This window comes from Corylus avellana, chromosome 2, assembly GCF_965113065.1.
Source record: "Corylus avellana chromosome 2, dhCorAvel1.hap1.2, whole genome shotgun sequence".
NCBI classification, from domain to species: domain Eukaryota; kingdom Viridiplantae; phylum Streptophyta; class Magnoliopsida; order Fagales; family Betulaceae; genus Corylus; species Corylus avellana.
The window spans coordinates 18,465,495-18,489,769 of NC_142491.1; the positions used below are offsets into that span (position 1 = coordinate 18,465,495).

The 24,275-nt window shown below is 38.8% G+C and overlaps 1 protein-coding gene and 1 pseudogene across 2 annotated transcripts; both read left to right on the forward strand.

The window, feature by feature from the left end:
• Positions 1-8,037: 8,037 nt before the first annotated feature.
• On the forward strand, positions 8,038-13,195 carry LOC132167965 (putative amidase At4g34880; annotated as a pseudogene).
• Positions 13,196-13,754: 559 nt separating this feature from the next.
• Positions 13,755-18,501, forward strand: LOC132163480 (putative amidase At4g34880). 2 transcript variants are annotated; one of them, XM_059573793.2, is made up of 5 exons: positions 13,755-14,379; positions 16,049-16,263; positions 17,278-17,520; positions 17,606-17,804; positions 17,887-18,137. In XM_059573793.2, the coding sequence occupies exons 1-5, from the start codon at positions 13,831-13,833 to the stop codon at positions 18,049-18,051; spliced, it is 1,371 nt and encodes a 456-aa protein (XP_059429776.1). In that variant the 5' UTR covers positions 13,755-13,830; the 3' UTR covers positions 18,052-18,137. The 2 variants fall into 2 exon arrangements, with proteins under 2 accessions (XP_059429776.1, XP_059429770.1); XM_059573787.2 differs by having other exon boundaries at positions 13,787-14,379; positions 17,912-18,501.
• The last annotated feature ends 5,774 nt before the right edge of the window (positions 18,502-24,275 follow it).

Below are 24,275 nucleotides of genomic sequence, written 5' to 3' on the forward strand. Positions count from 1 at the left end.
GGCGCGGGAGATGATTATGAAGCTTAGCGATTTTTCGATTTTGTGACATGTTAATAATTATTTTATTTAACTTAGATTATCGCTGCAAATTTTTTATGTGTGTATAATATCCCTTTGCGCAATTTCTTTGTAGTAATATGGCTTCAAAAAGTATTGTTGCTGATTTGAATAGAGGGGAAAAATTGGATGGGGAAAATTATGACATATGGCATCGAAAGATTCGATATGTTTTAAATGAACAAGAGGTCTTGGAGACCTTATCCCATTCACTGATTGAGCCAATGCAAGGGGATACCGAACAAAACATAAGAGATTTTGCTGCTTTTGAAAATTGGAGCAAAAAGGATCAATCTGCACGCTTCACTATGTTAAGCAGCATGCACAATGATCTAATTGGTGAGTTCGAGGTATATCCAACATCTCAAGATATGTGGGAAGCATTGAAGATAAAGTATGGTGGCACTTCTACCACTAGACTGCGCGGATTAACCATGAGGTTTGACTCCTACAAGATGCGTTTAGATCATACAATGAAGCTGCATCTCAGGGTGATGTCATCCATGATCCGCGAGCTCAAAGCAGCTGGAAACCAACTTACTGATGAGTAGCAGGTCCAAGCAGTGATTCGTTCATTACCAAGCTCTTGGGAAGCTATAAGCCAAAATCTGACGCACAATGGGAACATTAAGACTTTTGATGATGTTTCGTGTCATTTGGAACTTGAAGCTGAGCGCCTAGAGGCTGCTAAGCCTAATAGTTCAGTATATTTGGCTGAGTCAAGTTCGCGCAGGGCGTATAGGCCTAAGCGCAAGAACAATGACAAACATGGAGCTACTGGACCAGGGCCCAAGAAGGCAAAGACTTATAAGCGCAAGAGAGGTAAACGTGCTGGTAAAAAAGACAAGTCTAAGCTGTTTTGCTTTAACTGTGGAAAGGAAGGCCACTTCACTCGTGAGTGCACTGAGCTGAAGAAGGTACTCTCTGACTTTTCTCACTATGTTTATGTATCTAGCCATGTTTTGGTTGCTCATTCCTCTCCTATGTGGACTGTAGATTCGGCAGCAACCGAACATGTAGCTCGAGATCGGGTCGAATTTGTGGAGTACTGTCGAATTCCTGTTAGGAGTCGAGACATAAAAGTAGGGAATGGAGCTAGCATGGAGCTACTTGGTATTGGTACCTACAAGCTGGACTTGTGAGGTGGACGCATTACTCCATGATGTGTTATACGCTCCCGAGATTCGACGAAACTTGCTTTCTATAGTTACATTGCTTAAATTTGGTTTTCGGTTTGTATTTGATAATGGTGTTTACATATATTTGGGAACAACATATTATGGATGTGGTTTTATTTCAGATGGTTTTTTAATATTGGATTTGGATTATTCTAGTTATGATAAATCATTTGCTTTATTGACTTCTTCTGATAATGTTGATTCAATTAGATGGCATGCTAGGCTTGGCCATATTGGACAAGAAATGATGACTAGATTAGCTAGAGAAAACCTATTAGGCAATCTCGCTAAAGTGTCTATGTCCACATGCGAACATTGTCTTATGGGAAAGTCAATTAGAAAACCGTTTGGAAAAGCCACTAGGGCATCTTTTCCATTGCAATTAGTCCATTCAGACATCTGTGGCCCAATTAATATAAGGGCAAGACATGGGGGGTTCTATTTCATCACATTTATAGATGATTTTTCGCGATATGGTCATGTTTATTTGATTTCCCATAAATCTGAAGCATTGGATTGTTTTAGACAATATATGAATATGGTTGAGAATCAATTAAACAAGAGTATTAAAACTCTAAGAACTGATCGTGGCCGTGAATATCTTTCTGAGCTATTTAAAAGGCTTTGTGATGAAAAGGGAATCAAATGGCAACTTACGATGCCAAGTACGCCGCAGCAAAATGGCATGGCGGAAAGGAGAAATCGAACTCTACTAGAGATGGTTAGATCAATGATGCACAAGCAAACTTACCAATATCATATTGGGGGGATGCACTTTTGACTGCTGCCTACATTCTCAACCAAGTGCCCTCCAAATCAGTACCTTCTACTTCTTATGAGTTATGGACCGGCAAGAAACCCAATTTGAGTTACTTGCGGCCGTGGGGCTTAGCGGGATTTGTTCATGACACTTCTCATAAGTATGGGAAATTAGGTCCTAGAGAAAAAAAAAAAATGTATCTTTTTAAGTTATTCAGAGCATTCTAAGGGCTATGTGTTGATAGGAGAACAAACCGAAGGAAGGGTGACTGAGATAGAGTCACGAGATGTGGATTTCATCGAAGATGAGTTTCCAATCAGAGGTGAGGTTGAAAGAAATTTAGAGCTTTATGAGACTTTGGATCAAGAGGAAGGCACTCTAAGTGGCCTAGTTGAGAATGAGGAAGAAATTCCTCGAACTCCTAGGGATAGTGGGAGCGACTTGCCGCCTAGTGGGAGCATACCACTAGTGGAGGATTCACAACAACCTCAACCGCGTAGGAGCAAACATGGAAATCTTCCCCGTCGTCGTTTCGAGATTGAAGGGGAAGCTTTCATGATTGCCCCGCATGATGATGATGAGCCTAGGACAGTTCAAGAGGCTCTCTCATCTTCTGCAAAAGATGAGTGGATTAAAGCAATGAATGATGAGATTGAGTCAATGAAGACTAACCAGGTCTGGGATTTGGTGAACTTACTGCCAGGGCGAAAGACCATTGGGAACAAATGGGTTCTTAAGGTTAAACGCAAGGCGAACGGTTCAATAGAAAGGTACAAAGCTCGCTTTGTGGCAAAAGATTATACCCAACAAGAGGGTATAGATTATGAGGAAACCTTTTCACCAGTAGTAAGGTTTGCCTCAATTCGTCTGATTCTGGCCATAGTTGCTTATATGAATTTGGAACTCTATCAAATGGACGTTAAAACAGCTTTTCTCAATGGAGAACTAGATGAGGAGATCTATATGGATCAACCAATTGGTTTTGTGGCCAATGGACAAGAGCGCAAAGTATGCAAGCTAAAACGGTCCATCTATGGCCTGAAGCAATCATCTGGACAGTGGTATCTAAGATTCCATCGAGCTATTCTTTTGAATGGGTTTACGATGATCGAAGTAAACCATTATGTTTATGTCAAACGGTCCAAGGGGAGTTTCATCATTTTGTCATTGTATGTTGACGATATCTTGTTGGCCGGAAATGATAAGGATATGATAGTCGCCACTAAAGGGTGGCTGTCCTCCAACTTTGAGATGAAGGACATGGGTGGGGCAGTCTACATTCTGGGAGTTAAGATTTTCAGGGATCGATCAAAGAAACTTCTAGGTTTATCGCAACAAACCTATATAAAGAAGGTTCTTGAACGCTTTCAGATGTATGATTGTAAACCCATTGACAATCCTATTGCTAAAGGCGAAAACTTGTGCCAAGAGATGTGTCCTAAGACTCAATATGAGAAAGAAAAGATGACTCGTGTTCCTTATGCTAATGCCATAGGTAGCCTGATGTATACTATGATGTGTACTCGGCCGGACATATGCTATGCAGTTGGCTTGGTTAGTAGATTCCAATCTAACGCCGGACAGATCCATTGGAAAGCAGTCAAGAGGATATTAAGATACCTCAAAGGAACCACAGATTATGTACTTTGCTATCAGGGTTCAAATTTGCGTCTTGTCGGATATAGTGACGTCGACTGGGGTAGTGACCTAGACGAGCGCAAATCAACATCTGGATATGCTTTCTTACTTAATAATGGTGCCATTACTTGGAATAGCAAGAAACAACCCTGTATAGCGTTATCAACTATGGAGGCCAAGTATGTAGCTTGTTCTGCAGCGGTTTAAGAAGCTGTTTGGTTGAGGAGATTCCTTCAGCATCTTGAGATTGTTGCGGATGCTCCAAATCCTATGACAATTCATTGTGATAGTACAACAGCTCTTGCTTATGCTAAGGACCCCAAGTATCATGGGAAGACCAATCGACATAAGATATCACTATATTAGAGATATGGTTGCGCAAAAAGTGGTTGTCCTGAAACACATTTCTACTAGTCAAATGATTGCAGATCCCTTGACAAAGCCTATCGCTAGAGATGCTTTTCAGACTCATGTTAGGAGTTTGGGACTGTGTAGAATGTAATCATTTGTTATTCAGTTGACGATTGTTGTACTATTTTGGGATATTTATTTATTAATGCATATGATGTTATTCATTATTTGTTTTTTGAATTATCATATGGCATATTATTTATACACACACTTACCAAGTGATTGGTTCCATGGTATGAAAAGTATGTCAATAGGTTTAGATTGGCTCACTCACATGAGCAATCGCCTCTAGCGCTTGGGTAGCGAGTTGAGATAAGACATTGTGCCCTTTGATACTTGTGTAGCAAGTAAAGGTAGTTGACTCAAACAAATGTTGCCTTAGTTGGTGCAAAGATGAGGTCTATAGTGTTGTTTAGACCATGCATGAATAGCCCACAATTCATGTAACCTATGATTAGCCGGATATGAGACCTTAATCTGGCGCCTAAGATGGTGAGCAAATGAATGGCTCGGGTTAGGCACTTGTGTAGCGACTAGACTAAGATCTGTACAGTTTATTGAGCTTAGACATATTTTTTTTAAGAGAACTTAACTGTAACATGTATTTCATACTACATGTGCTCATACGACCAAATTGAGAAGGTGAGTGAATCAATCCCTATTTCCTCACCATGTGAGTTCCACAAGTCATTTTTCAATGACTATATATATTTTGTGACCTTGTTGACTTTTTTGACTATGTCATACAACGGAGGTCTTTATGTCTGCTACTCTAGTATGTTGCCTATGACTATGATTGATATAGTCTAAAGGGACATAACTGGGAAAGCGATTGGACCAAAGTTGAGTGGCATGAGTGCGAACGGAAGACTATTCGATAACACATTTCTGAGTGTATTCACTGTCAACAGGTTAAGGCGCTATATGATAAATAGTGACATAATCGTGAATACATTATGGTATTTTATGGGTAGGTCAAACATTGCTCTGAGTTAACTCAAAAGGGATTAGAGATGTTTGATCTAATGTGTTCGAATGAGTCTAGGGCATAACGAGACATTTTTTTTAGGGATGTTGCTATGCTGGCCTTTTTGATAAAGATTTGGTATAGTGCTCCCAACCTTCTTATGCAGGTGTACTCGGTGGTCGCACAGTCTATTTGCAAGCATGAATAATGAAAAATACATTGAGAGATGCATGACTAGGTTGTGCCCATTGTGTGCGAGTGGGAGATGTTGAAAATAAGATAGACGTCCACAAAAGGCACGCCTCTATGTGTACAAAGCCAAGTGATACAACACTTGGCTTGTAAGTAGGAAACTGACATTGTCAGTTATTCTAAAAAGAAAAAAACTGCTATCTTCATTTAAATGGGTGATAGTATAAATACTCTCTTATAGAATGATTTGAGAGAAGTATGAAAAAAAAAAAAAAGGAAAAACAGAAAACAACTCTCTCTTTCAATATATTTTCATTGGAGCTCTTAGACTGTGGATTTTGTGAATATTACTCCAGCAATTTGTGGTAGTGTATTCCATCACTGGGAAAAGGAAGAAATTCATTGGAGAATTTGATTGCAGTGCAAATAAGGTATTGTTCCATTCCGCTGTATATATATTAATTTTCTAACAGGAATTGATTGAAGAACCCCTTCCTCTGATTGTATAAGAGGTTTTGCATTTTTGGTGTCATTGCAACAAAAAGTAGACTAACATTTTCTCGTAGGTTTAGTTTGGATCCACTTACTGTTGAGAGATTGTCAGTTCAAGAGCATTAATTTAGCAAGAGGAATTGTATGAATAATTTGGCTAACCCTTAAGTTGGTCTTTTAGGTGGCTTGGTTGGCCGGATTAGGATTCCTACAATTTATTTAGTCAAATCACGTGATTTAGGTTGTTTTTAAGTATCAAAAGGCTTGAAAACCGCTACCTATTAAAAATGTGGCATATCATCGAGCTAACCAAAAAAAGAAAAATCATCTAAAAGGGTTCCTCTTCACTTTTGTAGAAACTTTTATTCTTTATAAAATCAAAAGACAATTTTTAGGTCAAATCTTTTTTACAACATAAAGAGCAAGAACGTGATTCAAATATAATCTATTCTCAACTGAAATATAACACATTTTTAATAGGTGACATTTTCAAGCGTTTTGATGCCTAAAAAGGATCAAAATTGCGTAATTTAAAAACCTACAATTTTAAAGAAATTAGATAGGATTCTAATATGGTTGGGCCACCCTAATGACTTGAGAATTGTATACTGCACAAGGCTACGAGCTACGTTTTTTTCACTATTTTATGTGTTGTCACCATCTAAACCGTTCATTTTAAAACTAACAACTAAATGCTAGATTAGAACTTTAGCACGGCGTACACGCGATCCATTCTATATTGTTGGTATGAGTACATTTATGTTGCTCATTTGATTTTTTAGCGTGGAAAATTGGAAAAAAATGGCAATCAAGTATCCAGGCTCTTTTCTCTTTCCGCCGTTGATCTCGGTGCTGATCATCGCCAATATATTCTTCTTCAGCACAATCGACGGGGAGGATTTCACGATCGAAGAAGCGACCATCGAGGAGATTCGGCGGGCCTTCACCAAAGAAAAGCTCACATCAAGACAATTTTTCAGAGCTCTAGAACGAAAACATCTCTGAATGTTTTCGCTCTAGAGCTTTGAAAAATTGACTTGAAAGTCAGAGTGCCTTTGGTTAAATGACCGATGGTGTATTGGCCACCCCTTCCCTCTTTTACAGGTCTGGAAGAAGGCTCAATCAAAATGATCAAATGTTGAATCTTGTGAGATCTATCATATAAATTATTATTTTGTCATGTTGACATAACAATTTAAGTCGTCGCTTATTAAACAATACATTTATTGAACATAGTCCAAACCCAATAAAGTGGGACATGAAACCCCAAACACAAGCAATAAAAAGAACAGTTTATCCAAACAAATATGAACAAATTCACCGGATATGGACGGCAAAAGCTATGAATTAGTCAGATGCCATCTCTTATATGATGAGAAAGAAATGCTAACTTGTTTTTATATATAACACAGCCAACTTCTTTTCGAATATTCTTGGAATGCTAGGTTCATGAAGCCAAAATGCAGAGAAATGATCAGCTCACTATTTTATTGTTGTATTTTCGCTTTTCCCATATGACTTTGTTGTTGTATTTTGCTATAAAACCTTTTTTTCATGTTTGTTTGTTTGTGTTTTTGTTTAGAGTCCTTTGATTTCTTCTCAAAATAAATATATTAACAAATAACTCAAAATACAAAACTGTTATGTTAACAAACGTTGTGCCTAACATAGTCTATGAAGTACGCTCAAGCATTTCTCCAATCCTTCCTCCTTGATCATCAATGGGAATGAGGCTATATATAACCCCATTTTATGGGGTAAGGCATTAGAGAATTAAACAAAAATTTTAGTGATTGCGTGTATTAGGCAATGATAATCAGCTAATCGCTCTCTCATTCTGTGTTTGCTAGTGTTCTTAGACTAAGTTTTTTGAATATTACTTTACTTATTATAGTGGTGTACTCCACCGCCAGAAAGAAGAAAATGCTAAAGAATTACATGGAACAACAATAGAATAATTCGAGACACTGCTTTATTCTATTTTACTAATTTATTTTTCGAACAAAAACACTCATGACAATATAAAAATTATTTTTACATTTACGTCACATCAAGATACATTTTCATGCCAAAAAACCAAAAAACACAATACGTACATTAACAAACATTTCCTCTTTTTAACTATAAAGAATACAATGTTTCATTAATTAAGCTTAAACTTTTCTCTTTTGATTCATAACTAGGCTACAAATGAACCATCCCAAATTTCTTACATGTTTTGATTAGGCTTTTGCCTGTGATTGTGACTATATATACTAGGACCATTTCTAATCGAATCCAAACCCAATTCCAAAATTGAAATTTTGACGAGTTGACTCAGTGAGCCAACATTGCAATACTGCATGGCCACCAATGGCAACTCTCCTCTGGCCTTTTCTCTCTTCATATCACTTCTTCTGCTTCTCCTAGCCATATTATCATCTGGGTCACACATTATCACGGGCGATGGCTTCTCAATCAGAGAAGCAACCATTGGCAACCTCCAACTCACTTTCAAGCAAAACCAACTCACCTCGAGACAACTCGTTGAGTTCTACATTGGAGAGATTGGGAGACTCAACCTGATCCTCAATGGGGTCATAGAGGTGAACCCAGACGCTCTATACCAAGCCGATAAGGTTGACCACGAGCGCAGGGCCAAGGCGCCTGGCTCGCTCTCTGGCTTGCATGGCATTCCTATCTTGCTCAAGGATAACATTGGAACAAAGGATAAGTTGAACACCACAGCTAGCTCGATTGCTTTGCTTGGCTCGGTTGTGCCTCTGGATGCCGGCGTGGTCACCGAGTTGAGAGAAGCGAGGGCCATTATAATGGGGAAGGCTAGCTTGAGCGAGTGGGCTAATTTTAGGTCGCTCAATGCTCCCAATGGATGGAGTGCTAGAGGTGGCCAGAGCAAGGTTAGTCTAAATACAACTTAATTCTTGTGCGGCTTGCAAATAGTTTACTCGATTCGCAAATTCGATGCACCCAACATAAAATTAGCGAGTTTGGGTTGAGAAATTAGGTTAGAATTGATTTATATAATTTTTATATTCATGCTTCAACACTGATGAAATAATGATGATGGGCATAAATAATATCATAAGTAAGAGAGGGAAAATAAGATAAAATAACACAAGGAACTTACAAGTGGTTCGGTGTTAGACACCTATTTTCACAACTCTGAATAGCTATAAAAACTACATTATGCTCTTTAACTTTTTTTTTTTTTTTTTTTTTTTTCCTACGATACAAAGATCGCTATTTATTGGGTAGTTAGTAAATACAAGTATGCTAATCAAATACTCTTGATTTGATTACAATCACAATATTAGATTACAATCAACCCTTCCATATATTCTAAGAGACACTATCAAAATCCAATACGCAATATTTAGAGCAAGCAATTTTAACATCATGACTTGCCAACCTGACATGATTAAGGGTGATTTTGCAAGAATAGTCTACGTTTTTTAAAATATCGTAAAACTTAAGGTGTTTGGCATTGCGATTTAAAAAGCATTTAATTTAAAATAGGAAAAAAATTTGTGATTTCTATAAGCAGGTTAGATGGTGTTTATTTGAAAAAGCGCGAATTTAAACCAAAATTACGATTTCGCATAACAAATATTTGATAAAAAAAAAAAAAAAACTTTTTAACATGCTTTACCAAACGCCTTTGCGATTTTAAAAAGTAGTAATTTCAAAAACGCGATTTTTAAAATCGCACTTATTGAAACCGCAATCCTAAACGGACCCTAACTCAACACAAATTTAGTAGTTTAGGGTTGATGGGTCAGATATTTTTAATTAAATAGGTCGAGTTATAGTTTACCTATATAATCTTATACCCGTACCTCGACATGACCTGAACTGAACACATCCTGGTTTACAATTATTTTCCCATGGTATGTAATTTTAGGGTTTACAATGTTAAATGCACGTTAACACTTAACAATATAATCGTAATCCAAAATTTAATGTACAAATAGCATTATTTGAATCTCATAACAGTTAATAAAGTTTGAAGTAATAATTTTTTGTGCAGAATCCTTATGTGTTATCAGCAGATCCTTGCGGGTCAAGTAGTGGGTCAGCAATATCAGTAGCGGCAAATTTGGTAACAGTGGCAGTTGGGACGAAGACTGATGGGTCAATCTAATGTCCAGCCAGTTTTAACTCGGTAGTAGGCATCAAGCCGACTGTTGGGCTTACCAGCCGAGCCAAGGTCATCCCAGTCTCTCCTAGACAAGACACTATCGGGTGGGTGATGGTACACCGTTACACCGTACCGTACATCAATATTTCCTTTTATCAGGATATAGAATGCTCAGTGCTTGATGAGCCATTGAAATAATCTTCGCCAGTACTGATTAATTATAAATTGAGAAATTATACCATTGAAATAATCTTCAATTCGCTGGATTAATATTGGAACAGGCCCATCAGCAGGATGGTTTCCGATGCTGTTTATGTTCTTGATGTCATTGTAGGTTTCAACTACAATGATGGAGCAACAAGGGATGCATTAAACTATATTCCACACGGTGGATATAAACAATTTCTGAAGGCTTATGGGCTCCAAGGGAAGAGATTGGGAATTGTAAGGAATCCCTTCTTCACTTCTGGCAGTTGATCTCTCCAGGCTAAAGCTTTTGTGCATCATTTCCAGACTCTAGGGTAAGTAATTTGATTAACAAAGTTCAATAATTCAGCCTAATTGAATATGTGAGGGAGAGCTGATAAGTGCTAGAATATTCATATTTTCAGCCCTTAACTTGCATGTTTTAATCCTTTAGTTTTGGTTAATTAGGCCATTTTACTTCCTTTTTGTATTTTCTTTGTTTTGTAGGCTTTTGGAAGAAAATAAAGTGTTTCTGGAAAAATTCCAAGCTTAAAGGGCAAATTGGGAAGATCTAGAAGATATGGTTAAGCTTAACCTATCATGGTTAAAGTTTAATCAAATAAAGGAAAGGATTAATTCGGAATTTCTCAATTTGAAGTCAAATCGGATTGGATGCAAAATTGGATTCTGAATACGTCTCGGTATTTTGGCCATAACTTTCAGGTCAGATATCCGATTGAGGTGATTCAAGCGGCATTGGAAAGATAACTAAAACTTATACAATTCATTGTGAAATAGCATTTTCCCAATTCGGAGCGCCGCAAGGCCAAAATCACGCCGGAAGATAGGACCGCAATTCTGGGCGAATCCTATTCCGATTTGGGCTTAGGTTTTCTTTAACCTAATTGGGCTTGGACTTAAATCTCCGAAATTCCTAGGATTACTAGGGCTTCTAGGACTCTCCTAAGCCCTATAAATAGACCTCTAAGCCTCACAATTGAGGGGGGATCAGACGAAGACGCGCCGGGGGCGCTGTTCTTGGTCGCTTTCCGTGTTTTCTGGGTTTTTGTAGCTTGGAACTCGAATTCTTTTGTAAGTTTTTAATTTTAATGAAGTAATTTAGTTTCTTTATGATTTCTTTTGTCATGAGAGGCTAATTCTTCAACTAAGGTTGAAGATGAAGCCTCACCATTGATTAGTTTTATATTTTTATGTTTCGTTCGTACAAATCCGTCGTTTAATGTAATGTATGTTCGTTTCAGTTCAATTGTGTGACAAAATTGTGATTGATTGTTGTTTATAAATCGTGAAAATGTTGGATATTCGTTGTGTTTCATCCAACGGATACATCGAATGATTTGATTGAGACTTATATCCATTGTGATTTACGGATACAATGGATGATTTGATCTCAATTGGATATTCGTTTGTGATTTGTAATAGAGATAGATTCATCGAATGATTCAATTGGTTTATAAAAAAACAATAGAACATATATATAGGGTTTAATTGTTTGTCGGATGCATGAATGAAAACATAAGAATGTATACTTTGATTTGGTGAGGTGAATTCTAAAACCTTAGTCGTTTATCTTTTGATTATTTTTATTTTATTTAGTTTATGTTAGTTTATTTTCAAAGTCAAAATCATTCGGAACTAGGTTAAGATATAATTGATTTAGATAAAAATTAAATTTCACAAACACAATTCCCTGTGGATCGACCTCGCACTTGCACACACACTATATTGCACACGACTCGTGCGCTTGCGAGTACAATTAAATTTGTACATCAAGAGCCCTTTATACCTTGGTGCATGGGCCTATTTATAGGCTGAAGAATTGAGTTAGATTTGAACTATGTCTCTCTCTTCAACTTGATGTGGGGTCTTGAGAGTTTGAATTGGATCTGGGTCCTACTTCACTTAGTCTTGGAGTAGGTGTTAAATTCTTCAAGGAATTCTAATTGGAGCTAGATTGAGACTCTTACTCCAATAATGCTTTCCTTAGATAAGGGAATAGAGATCCCTAGAATCTTTTGTAAGTGAATATTCTTGAGGAGGTGCTTGTCCCGGTATGATTGACTAACCTGGGTGAGGCTTGTTCCGGGTATGCTTGATTGCCCGGGAAGTGTTTGTCTCGGGGCTTGTGTGTAACGGATGACTCTTGATCTTGGTATAAGCTCAATCCCGAGAATCTTGCTATCCAGGTCATGGGCTTGTTATTGGCCTTGAAGCCCAAGATCTGATGGGTCGATTGAGTGAAAATATTCCCAACAAATTCGAACTCTAAATCCACAATTCACCTTCTATTTTAATTAAATATATCACGCTACACCAACTAAAGAGGAGTTTAAGCTTACACATTAGAGTGAGTTTTATAATATAAACTAAATGATTAATTTACCCATTCTTAGCAGCTTAAGTTTTGAGGTAAGTGGTAGTTTAACAGTTAGAAATGGACTTAATCTAATGTGCCGTTTTGAAGTTCCATAAACTTTTTTTTTTTTTTTTTCTTTTTTGGCTATAAAGGCAAGGAGGTGCAGTTTTGATAGACAACTTGGAAATAGCCAACATTGATGTTATTTTGAATGCCACATTGAGTGGGGAGGCGACAGCATTGCTAGCTGAATTCAAAATATCCTTGAATGCGCATCTAAAAGATCTGGTGGCTTCCCCAGTGCGAACTTTGGCTGATGTGATAGCCTTCAATGACAAGTTCTCTGATTTGGTAAGTTCATGTATCAATCAGCAAAGGTTTCCTTCATTTCTCTTGTATAATATTCCAGCCATGAACAAAGCTTCTTTTTTGATGAATGCAGGAAATGATCAAGGAATTTGGGCAAGATATATTTCTGGCAGCCTAAGTCACAAATGGAATTGGCAATACAGAGATGGCAGCATTGCTTAATTTGGCAAAGCTGTCTAGAGATGGGTTTGAGAAGGTGATGAAAGACAACAGATTAGATGCATTGGTGACTCCTGGTGCAGATGCTGCTCCTGTTCTTGCAATTGGAGGATTCCCTGCAATCAGTGTCCCAGCAGGGTATGATAGTAAGGGGGTGCCTTTTGGCATATCCTTTGGAGGACTAAAGGGCTCAGAGCCAAAGCTAATTGAGATATCATATGGTTTTGAGCAAGCTACTAAGATTAGGAAGCCTCCATCATTTAAACCATGAAGCTCTTGAATACCCTTCATTCACAGTACTCCAAGAACTTGTTTTAGCACCTCTTAAGTAATCATTTAGTTTGGTTAATCCTTTGTATGTCGTGATGATTGAACTATATCAATTACATGTAATCAAGTACTTACATATATATGTTCTTTTGGGGCGGATTATGCACATTATGGAAATAATCTTTTAATTGGATGAAAGGAAATTAAAAGTTCAAATGTATAAATTGAGGATTTTTTAAAATGCGTGGTAGTTTAGAGTCTAAAGTAAAGTTTTTCCGGATAAGAGAGATCACGTGAGAATTTTCTGCTCAATTTAACAGAAAATGCTAACGAAACTTTTCAATGTTTCAGAGTGTTTGTAAATAGGATGTTAATTTGAGAAGTAAGTGTAGTTTTCTTATTATTTAGGGTTAACTACATTTACACCTTCTAATTACATTATTATTAGTTTTTTTTTGGCAATTTTTTCCCTTGATTTTAGCAAAAGCAGCCGTTCTTGACTTTAATTCTGTAATAAAATCTGATTGGCGAACTTGCGTTACTCAATGCTAAGATTCCACGAGTCTATCGTATACGCTCTCTTCAAGAACAAGAACCAGACAGATATCACTTTCAACGAATGCCGTGGAAGTGAAAATGCGGATCAACCATAGAGCGTCTCTCCTTTCCTCACCTTTGATCTCTCTGTTCGTTCTCTCCGGCTTCGTTAACGCAATCGACGGCTCACAATTCACCATCACCGAAGCCACCATCGACGACATCCAACGCGCCTTTACCGAAAACAAACTCACGTCGAGAGAATTAGTTGACTTGTACCTCGGCCAGATCGCGAGCTTGAATCCCCTGCTTCGCGGCGTGCTGGAAGTGAATCCAGACGCGCGGGATCAAGCGGACCTGGCTGACCGCGAGAGGAAGGAGGCGGCCAATCAGGGCCGTCGGTGCTCAGGAGAGCTTCATGGCATCCCGGTGCTGCTCAAGGACAGTTTAGCCACTGAGGACGCGCTGAACACCACGTGTGGATCGTACGCGCTGCTGGGTTCAAAGGTACCAAGGGACTCGGGCGTGGTCGAGCGGTTGAGAAGGGCTGGGGCTGTGATCTTGGGAAAAGCTACACTCAACGAGTGGTACGGTGTTCGGTCCTTCACGATGCCTCGTGGCTGGTGTGCTCGTGGCGGACAAGGCGTGGTCGGTATTTCTTTTTTCAACAAATGGATAAGTTATCTTAATTTGTTTTATATATTTGTTTATCTTCCGTTTTTTTTTTTTTTTTTGTGAGTAGATTGGGCTAGAGTTCGGATCCCTCAATTTTTTAAAATAAGAGAATTTTAGATTTTAAAATTTGGCCCTCTGTTACATCTAATAATCCAAATAAATGCAAACTACAATTATTTATCTTAGTAACTCACAAATCTCTGAATTTATTTGGACCATTAGATATAATGGATGACTCATATTTTAAAAAATTTGAGAGGATCTCAATGGCTCAACCTGAGTTGTGGTAAGAGCATGTTAATTGCGTTTAAGAAATATCGTTTTTAAGTTAAAAATAGTTTTTAAAATGCGTTTTGGCAATTTTTAAGTTTTTTGGACGCTTAGAAGCGGATTGAAATCCTCAACAATAATGATAAAATTGCCCAAGGATTTTTTTTTCAAATCCTGATCATTCATTCTCATCCAACAACCAAAAATCCGCCACGTATACCAACCAATATAAAATAATAAAACATTATTACTTTTTAAAACATAAAAATAATTATTAAAAAATATGAGGTGGTTTGGCCACCCCAGCTCACCCTTGGGCCACCCCCAAGGGCCGGTTGAGAGTGGCTTGATTTATGGGTTTGGCCCTAGGGAGACACCTCCAAAGACCGGTTGAGCCACCCCCTCAAGCCCCAAGGGTTGGTTCGGCCACCCCCTAGGGCCAAAGCCATAAATTTGATTTAAGGGTTTGGCTTAGGGGGTGACCAATTCAGGGCCAAAGCCATAAATTTGATTTAAGGGTTTGGCTTAGGGGGTGACCACCAAATCCATAAATTTGATTTAAGGGTTTGGCCTATGGGGTGGCCGATCCACCCCCTGGGCCCTAGAGTCACCCTCAACCGGTCCTTGGGGGTGGCCACCCCCAAGGCTGAGTTGGGGTGGCCGAACCATCCCATATTTTTAATAATTTTTTTTTAAATTTTTTAATATTTGATTTAATATTTATTTTTTAAAAAATAATAATATTTTATTATTTTATATTGGATGGGACACATGGCGTATTTCTGGCTATTAGATGAAAATAAAAGGTTAGGATTTGAAAAAAAAATCCTTGAGCAATTTTATCACTATTGCCGCGGATCCCAATCTCTTAAAAGCGCTTTCAATTTTTTTATCAAATGGGTATTTTTTTAAACGGACTTTTTGAGTGTTAAACGTACTTTTAAGACTCTCAAACGCACACCCAAACAAGCCTAAGTGTGCAATTAAGATGGATTTAGGTTGCCATACAATCCCTATCAGGATTGCAGGGGATTTTTGTAATTGTGAGGTTTCGATAGGCCACTTGTTTGAGAAAAAAAATTAGTTATAAACTAGTTTTTTTGTATAATAATTTGTCTCGTGTTCCTTAACATATAAGAAGTATTTTATTTTTTTTAATTATATGTGATTCTCACATTTTTTTTAGTAGCATTAATAAAAAAATATGTATTTCTCACATGTTAAGGGACATCTAATAATTTAGATGAAGCTAATTACACCAAAAATGGTTTTTTTGGTGCAAAATTTTCAAAAATTGTTTTTTTTTTTTTTTCAAAAGGGTTTATTAGACTTACACGATGTGTTTAATCATACAAGTTTTGGGAACATGCAGAATCCTTATGTGGAATCAGGGGACCCATGCGGGTCAAGTAGTGGATCCGGAATATCAGTGGCAGCAAACATGGTGTCAGTGTCACTGGGAACTGAAACCGATGGCTCTATCATCTGCCCAGCTGATCATAACTCGGCCGTAGGGCTCAAACCCACTGTTGGTCTCACCAGCCGAGCAGGCGTCATCCCAATCTCGCCCCGTCAGGACTCAATTGGGTAAACCACTCTACTTTTAACATTTTCATAAACATTTGCTTTCCTAACCCTCATATTAATATTTGATACCACAATTTTTTCTACTTTGACATAACTTTGTATATCAGTATATGCCCATTCTGTATAGAGTGGATGGTGAAGAACTAGTTGATCGTACACCAAACTCTTAACGAAGAATTCCTGCTACGCAAAAGGGTAATAAGCTCAAAGTGTCCAATTGGGTCCAGCTCGGTCACTTTGATACTTATATCAGTGTAAAGTAAATTGAGGAAGAAGTATTTGTAACTCCAAATGACCCAGCTTCCTTCTCCTTTAAGGATTGTTTCCCGTGCATAGTTGGTTGAAGGAGAGGTTTGAGGGATACACTTTATGTCAGTAGTCTAGGAGGCAAGCTAGGGCTAAGATATAATAGATGCAGCTTCTCTTTGTGCCATGTGTGCTCATTTCTCTAAATCAAACTGGGGGTCAGGTCAATTTCGAATGGATAAGGTTCGGCCGGCCCGCTTACAGATTTCATTGTCTGTGAATTGTCTTAGGGTTGTGCCGAAAATAGGCTGGTTTGGTTCGGTTTAATAGTTAGGAGAAGCCCACCTCTAAAGGGCTTATAGTGCGGTATACTAGGTGACAATTTTTTCTTTTTTCTATGCAAAAGGGTAAGAGGGAAGTGGACTAGTCGTGGAGACTCTACTTGGATGTGACCATAATAACCCATATCCGTTGGAGAGCCAATATCTGCCTAAATGGTTAAGGGGCCGCAATCGCTCCCACATTTGGTTTTAACCATAGCTTAATCTCAGTCGGATCAGAGTTCTAGTTGCATCGAATAGTAACCAACATTGCCCCGTGATTCGATTACAGGACCTACTCCACACCTACCCTTTTTGCCCACACCATATGCAGATGTAACCTTTTATGGTTATATTTTGGGCAGCAGTAAACAAAAGCATGCAAAAATGTGGATGCTTATTTTGGGCAGATGTTAAACTCACGAATTTTGATTGTGATGAAATACAGGCCCATCTGCAGAACAGTAACGGATGCAGTTTATTTGCTCGATGCAATTGTGGGCTTTGATCCGAGGGATTATGAAGCAACAAAGGCAGCAGCTAAGTTCATACCTGCGGGTGGTTATAGACAATTTCTTAATCAAGATGGTCTCAAAGGAAAGAGATTGGGTGTTGTGAGGAATCCATTTTCAGACTCCTATAATGGATCCACTGCCATTCTGACCTTCGAGCATCATCTCAATGTATTAAGGTACTTTGATTCAGTAGCTTGAAAAACAAAATTACTTAAATAAGTCCTCATACTTCCTGTTTTTTTATTTTCTGTGCATATCAAGGCAAAGAGGTGCAACCATTTTGGATAATCTGGAAATAGCAGATATTGATATAATTATGAATGTCTCTCAAAGTGGCGAGCTAATTGCACTGCTGGCTGAGTTCAAGCTCTCCATTAATGATTACCTACCAGAACTCATCAACTCTACCGTGAAGTCACTCTCAGACATCATTGCCTTCAACCTGAATAACACTGTCCTGGTAAGGACATAATTCATATAGAGCGTCAAAGTCATTATACAAAGAACCCTTGTTTTGCAATCATTTGATATCTTGTTGCTAGGAAATTTCTGTCAATGTTTTTGCAGGAAATGTTGAAAGAATACGGGCAGGATGGGTTCCTGGCATCAGAGATGACAACTGGGATTGGGGAGGAAGAGATAAAGGCAATCGAGATGATGGAATACTTGTCAAAATATGGCTTCGAGAAACTGATGAAAGACAATAAATTGGACGCAATGGTGACACTCGGCTCAGACGCTGCCAGAGTGCTAGCAATTGGAGGTTACCCGGTAATCACTGTTCCCGCCGGGTATGAAAGCGACGGAATGCCGTTTGGGATCTTGTTTGGTGGGTTAAAGGGTACTGAACCAAAGCTGATTGAGATTGCTTACGCTTTTGAACAAGCCACAATGGCGCGGAGGCCACCTCCATCCCTGTAAATGGAATTGATTGAAGAACCCCTTCCTCTATGTTAAAATAAACTAGAGAGTACTAGAGAATATGATTGAAGAACCCCTTCCTCTGTTTTAAAATAAACTAGAGAGTACTAGAGAATATGATTGAAGAACCCCTTCCTCTGTGTTAAAATAAACTAGAGAGTACTAGAGAATAAAGGGATAAACTGAATATTGTATTTATGTGTGTATTGAACTGTATACAAAGATGTCTATTTATAGTTGAATAATGCTAGATAAACTAGGAAATACAATCACGGAATTAATGTACAATATTGCAGAATAATATCAAAATATATATATAGGGAAAATATATCAAATCAGCAATTATGGTGAATATCAAAACATATTAAGAATATATTCTAACATTCCCCCTCAAACTCAAGGTGGTAATGTAGATGCCAACTTGAATTTGGAAACAAGATCACGAAACTGCCCAGGTGGATGTTTTTTGGTGAACACATCGGTCAACTGATTAGCGGAAGCAATAGGACAAAGACGGAGAGTCCCCTGCAAAAGATGATGGCGTACAACATGACAGTCGATCTCAATGTGTTTAGTACATTTATGAAATACATCATTATGCGCAATCTGAATCGCACTTCGATTGTCACAAAAGACAAGAGAACTGGAGGTCTGAGAAGCCCCCATATCTTGTAGGAGCCAGAGGAGCTTAGAGGTGGTGTCAGCAAGAGCACGATACTCAACTTCACTACTAGAGCGGGCAACAACAGATTGTTTCTTGCTACGCCAAGAGATGAGAGAATCACCAAGTAAGAAACAATAACCCGTGGTGGAACGGCGATCAGTGGGATCACCTGCCCAATCAGAATCTGAATATACGTGTAAGTCTAATGATGAGTGAGAGGATAAATGCAAACCATGAAACAAAGTGCCCTTCACGTAGCGAAGGATGTGAAGAACAGCCGCATAATGAACTGAGCGTGGCGCGGTCATAAACTGACTAACAAGATGGACTGCATAGGCAATATCTGGTTGTGTCACACTAAGATAGATGAGACTTCCAACTAACTATTGACAGAGAGTGGCATCAGAAAGTAGCTCACCATCAGTGGCACGAAGTTTTACATTGGTCTCTAGAGGGCTATCAACAATTTTACAATCGGTAAGGCCTACTCGGGAGAGGAGATTTGAAGCATATTTAGCTTGAGAGAGATAGTAACCATTTGGATCAGAAGACACTTCCAATCCAAGAAAGGAGCTGAGAAAACACAAATCCTTCATCTCAAATTGTTGACTCAAAAATTGTTGAAGATTACGAATACCGACAATATCATCTCCAGTAATAATCATATCATCAACATATAATAAAAGTAGAATGAGACCAGCATCAGATCGCCGGATAAAAAGAGTAGAGTCATAGGGGCTAGAAACAAACCCAATCTGTGCAATAGTGGAACTGAATTTGGCAAACTAAGCCCGTGGAACCTGTTTCAGACCATACAAAGCTAGACGAAGTCGGTAAACCTTGTGTGGCGGATGATCATACCCAGGAGGAGGTTGCATATAAACTTCTTCACTAAGATCACCATTGAGAAATGCATTTTTCACATCCATTTGGAAAAGATCCCAACGACGCACAGAAGCCACAGCAAGGAGGGATCGAACAGAAGTAAGGCGAGCCACTGGCGCAAAAGTCTCCGCATAATCAATACCATACTCCTGATTGAACCCCTTTGCCACAAGACGTGCCTTGTATCGCTCAATAGATCCATCAGATTTTGTCTTAATCTTGTATACCCACTTGTACCCTACCGCAGTTTTGCCTGGAGGTAAATCAACTAAGTCCCAAGTATGGGTTTTGAAAAGGGCATTAAGTTCTTCAAACATAGCATTCTACCAAAGAGGGTCAGTATGAGCCTCACGGAAGAAGTGAAGTTCATGTAGAGTAGCAAAAGCAGAATAACAATGATAATCACAAAGGTGGGAAGGAAGAGATGTTATCCGAGTAGAACGACGAGTGACAGAGGGAGCTGGCTCAAGAGTAGATGGATCAACAGGCGGGGTAGAGTCATTGGGGTCGATCGTCGGAATGTCGTCTGGAGAGCTTGTCATCCCTGCATCAAGATCAGTAATGTCGGGGAGCAAATCAAATGAGACATTAGTGAATATATAAGAAGAATTAGAGGGACTAGTAGGAAAAGACTCCATATCACTAAAGAACCTATGTTCCCAAAAAGTGACATGCCGCGAGATACGGAGCCGTTTGGAAATAGGATCATAACAACGATATCCTTTGTGTTCAATGCCATACCCAAGAAAACAACATAGACGAGAACGAGGTTCTAATTTTGTTCGTTCATGGGGTGGAAGAAGCACGAAACAAACACAACCAAAGATACGAAGGGATTGGTAATCAGGGGGAGAACCATACAGGAGTTCATAGGGGGACCTATTTAAGGTAGTGGGAGACGGGACCCTATTAATGGTATAAACAGCGGTAAGAGCAACTTCTCCCCAAAAGTGTTCAGGGATAGAAGCAGATAGGAGCAAAGCCCTAACAGTGTCTAAGATGTGCCTGTGTTTATGTTCAGCACGACCATTTTATTGAGAAGTATTTGGGCATGAGCGATGGGGAAGAGTGCCATTTTGTTTGAGGGTAGTAAGGAAGGTAGATTCACAATATTCCATGGCATTATTAGAACGAAAATTTTTCATTTTTCGGGAAAATTGGGTTTGAACCATCTATTGAAATTTAGAGTAAATGTTAGGAAGTTCAGACCGATTTTATAAAAGATAAAGCCATGTGTATCGAGAGTAATCATCCACAAAAATGACAAAATAGCGGGATCCACCCATGGTGGGAATAGGCGCAGGGCCACATACATCAGAATGCACCAAATCAAAATGAGCAGAAGAAACAGATGCACTATTATTAAAAGGTAAAGCACTTTGTTTTCCAAGTTGACACGCAACATAATCAAATGACTCAGACTCAACAGATCCTAACTGACCACTTGTAGCTAAAGAATGAATACGAGAAATAGATGCATGTCCTAAACGAGAGTGCCATAAACTGAGGGTGGTAGAGGGAGGTCGAGATGGAGTGGCAGCAGACACAGCAGGAGGAAGATGGAGTGATGAAAGCTCGAACAGACGTCCAATCTTACGGGCGGTCCCAATTAGCTGTCCCATCTGTGGATCCTGTACATCACAACCTCGGTTGGAAAAGTGCAGTTCTAAGCCAAGTTCACAAAGTTGACCAACAGATAAAAGATTTAACGAGAGATTAGGCACCAATTATGTATCAGACAAAGAGAGTTGATGAGTAGAAACAGACCCGACGTGACTAACATTAAGATGGGAACCATTAGCAGTGTAAATGGTGGTAGGCCTAGGTAACACTGATTTGGCAGAAAAGATGGAAGAATTCGGTGTCATGTGATTACAACAAGCAGAATCAATATACCAAAAGGAATTACATGGTGTGGTGGACATGGCGGTATTAAGATTGGACTTAGATAAAACCTGATAAATGAGAGCTTCGATTTCTGCAGGAGAAAGGGTACTGGGTTGGGGTGCAACATCGGTGTAAGACATATTTGATGTATCAGTATGAGTGACCGCAGTAGCCTTATGACTAGGAGCTCGATGATTCCCACAAGAGAGCCTTTTTCTGCATTCACTATACCTGTGGCCAAATTTATGACAATAATGGTACTGGAAATTCCGATTGGATGAGGAAGACCTGCCAGAAAAAAAATTAGGGGCACACGTATTGCGGGATGCAATGGCCATGACCATCTCAGAGGTGTGTAACTTCATAGTGGCAAATCGAGTCTCTTCTGAAACAAGTTCACTAAGAGCACTGTCCAAGGATGGCAGCGGTGAGCGGTGAAGAAGAGAAGCTCGAGTATGCTCAAACTCATCTCGAATTGCCGCAAGAAACTCGGCTAGGCGCATGCTATCGCGAAAAGTGATGTATTCAGAGGCATCAACCTTATTCCTCCACTTAGGCTCACATACTGCTAATTGATTCCAAAAACAAGTCATTTGTGAATAAAAATCAGTAATACTCTGACCTGGTTCTTGACGCATGCGATGAAGCTTGGCCACAATCTAAAACCGCTAAGCAAGGTCGGTAGTGCTGTAGCGCTGAGCTAACATGTCCCAGACATCTTTGGCATTGTCAAAATTGTCAAATGTCATGCTGATGAAGACAACACAAGTGTTGGAGAACCAAGAGATAATCCTGTAATGGATACTTTTCCATGTGCGGACGCGGGTAGAGAAAGCCGCAGTGAGAGACCAAGTCGGGTAATTGGAGCCATTGAGAATAATAGGGATAGGTTGGGAAATATCTTTGGTGTTTGGGAGAGTGGTAGTAGGTACAGCCATTTTTTTTTTCGATTTTTTTTTTTGGAATATAATCCGGTGTGGTAGGGTGTAGGATAGGTTCTGTGAGCCTAGTGAGAGGATCGAATTTGGTGTGGCCGAGTGTAGGATAGGGGATATGAGCTTGTTTTTAAGCGTTAAAATCTGGTGTGGCTGAGTGTATAATAAGGAATATAGGCTTGGTTAAATAGGGGCTGACATCTGGTGTGGCTAAGTGTATTATAAGTCTGTGGGCTCAAAAATTAGAAATAATCTAGTGTGGCCGATTGTAGTGTAACTAGGTGAGCTCAAAAAAAAAAAAACTTACAAAGGTGGTGGCGCGTGCTTCAATTGGTTTGACAGATCGGCGGCCTCCGATCACGAATCTGTGAATTGTTTCTGGAAACGGTTGACAGGGGCGGCGTGTGGTGGTTGGAAACGGTGCGTGCGGTGGTTCAAAAATTTCACAGAAAGTTGTGGCAGCGCGTGGTGGCTCCTAATGGTGCGTTCTTTCGACAGGCCAGTAGATCAGCAACCTCCAATCTGGATTTCTGGCGATATTTTTCTGAAAAACAGCTGACTGGGCAACGCGTGGAGGCCGGCGGTGGAGCGTGAGGCGTGTGAACAGTGACACAGACACTTATGACGGCGCGTTGAACTTCAGAATGACGATCTAGACAAGGCCAGAACCTGGCTCTAATACCATGTTAAAATAAACTAGAGAGTACTAGAGAATATAGGGATAAATTGAATATTGTATTTCTGTGTGTATTAAACTGTATACAAAGAGGCCTATTTATAGTTGAATAAGGCCAGATAAACTAGAAAATACAATCACGAAATTAATGTACAATATTACAGAATAATATCAAAATATATATACAGAGAAAATATATCAAATCAGCAATTATGGTGAATATCAAAATATATTCTGAATATATTCTAACACTCTGATTGTATAAGAGGTTTTGCATTTTTGGTGTCATTGCAACAAAAAGTAGACTAACGTTTTCTCGTAGGTTTAGTTTGGATCCACTTAATGTTGAGAGATTGTCAGTTCAAAAGCATTAATTAAGCAGGAGGAATTGTATGACTAATTTGGCTAACCCTTAAGTTGGTCTTTTAGCTGGCTTGGTTGGCCGGATTAGGATTCTTACAATTTATTTACTCAAATCACGTGATTTAGGTTGTTTTTAAGTATCAAAACGCTTGAAAATCGCTACCTATTAAAAATGTGGCATATCATCGAGCTAACCAAAAAAAAAAAAAAAAAAATCATCTAAAAGGGTTCCTTTTCACTTTTGTAGAAACGTTTATTCTTTATAAAATCAAAAGACAATTTTTAGATCAAATCTTTTTCACAACATAAATAGCAAGAACGTGATTCAAATATAATCTATTCTCAACTGAAATATATCACATTTTTAATAGGATACATTTTCAAGCGTTTTGATGCCTAAAAATGATCAAAATTGTGTAATTTAAAAACCTACAATTTTAAAGAAATTACATAGGATTCTAATCTGGTTGGGCCACCCTAATGACTTGAGAATTGTATACTGCACAAGGCTACGAGCTACGTTTTTTCCACTATTTTATGTGTTGTCACCATCTAAACCGTTCATTTTGAAACTAACAACTAAATTCTAGATTAGAGCTT

Coding starts and splice junctions, on each gene's coding strand:
- LOC132163480 (XM_059573787.2), top strand. CDS start 13,831: ATGCGGATCAACCATAGAGCGTCTCTCCTTTCCTCACCTTTGATCTCT. Junction 14,380..16,048: donor CTCGTGGCGGACAAGGCGTG/GTCGGTATTTCT, acceptor GGGAACATGCAG/AATCCTTATGTGGAATCAGG. Junction 17,805..17,911: donor ACCTGAATAACACTGTCCTG/GTAAGGACATAA, acceptor ATGTTTTTGCAG/GAAATGTTGAAAGAATACGG.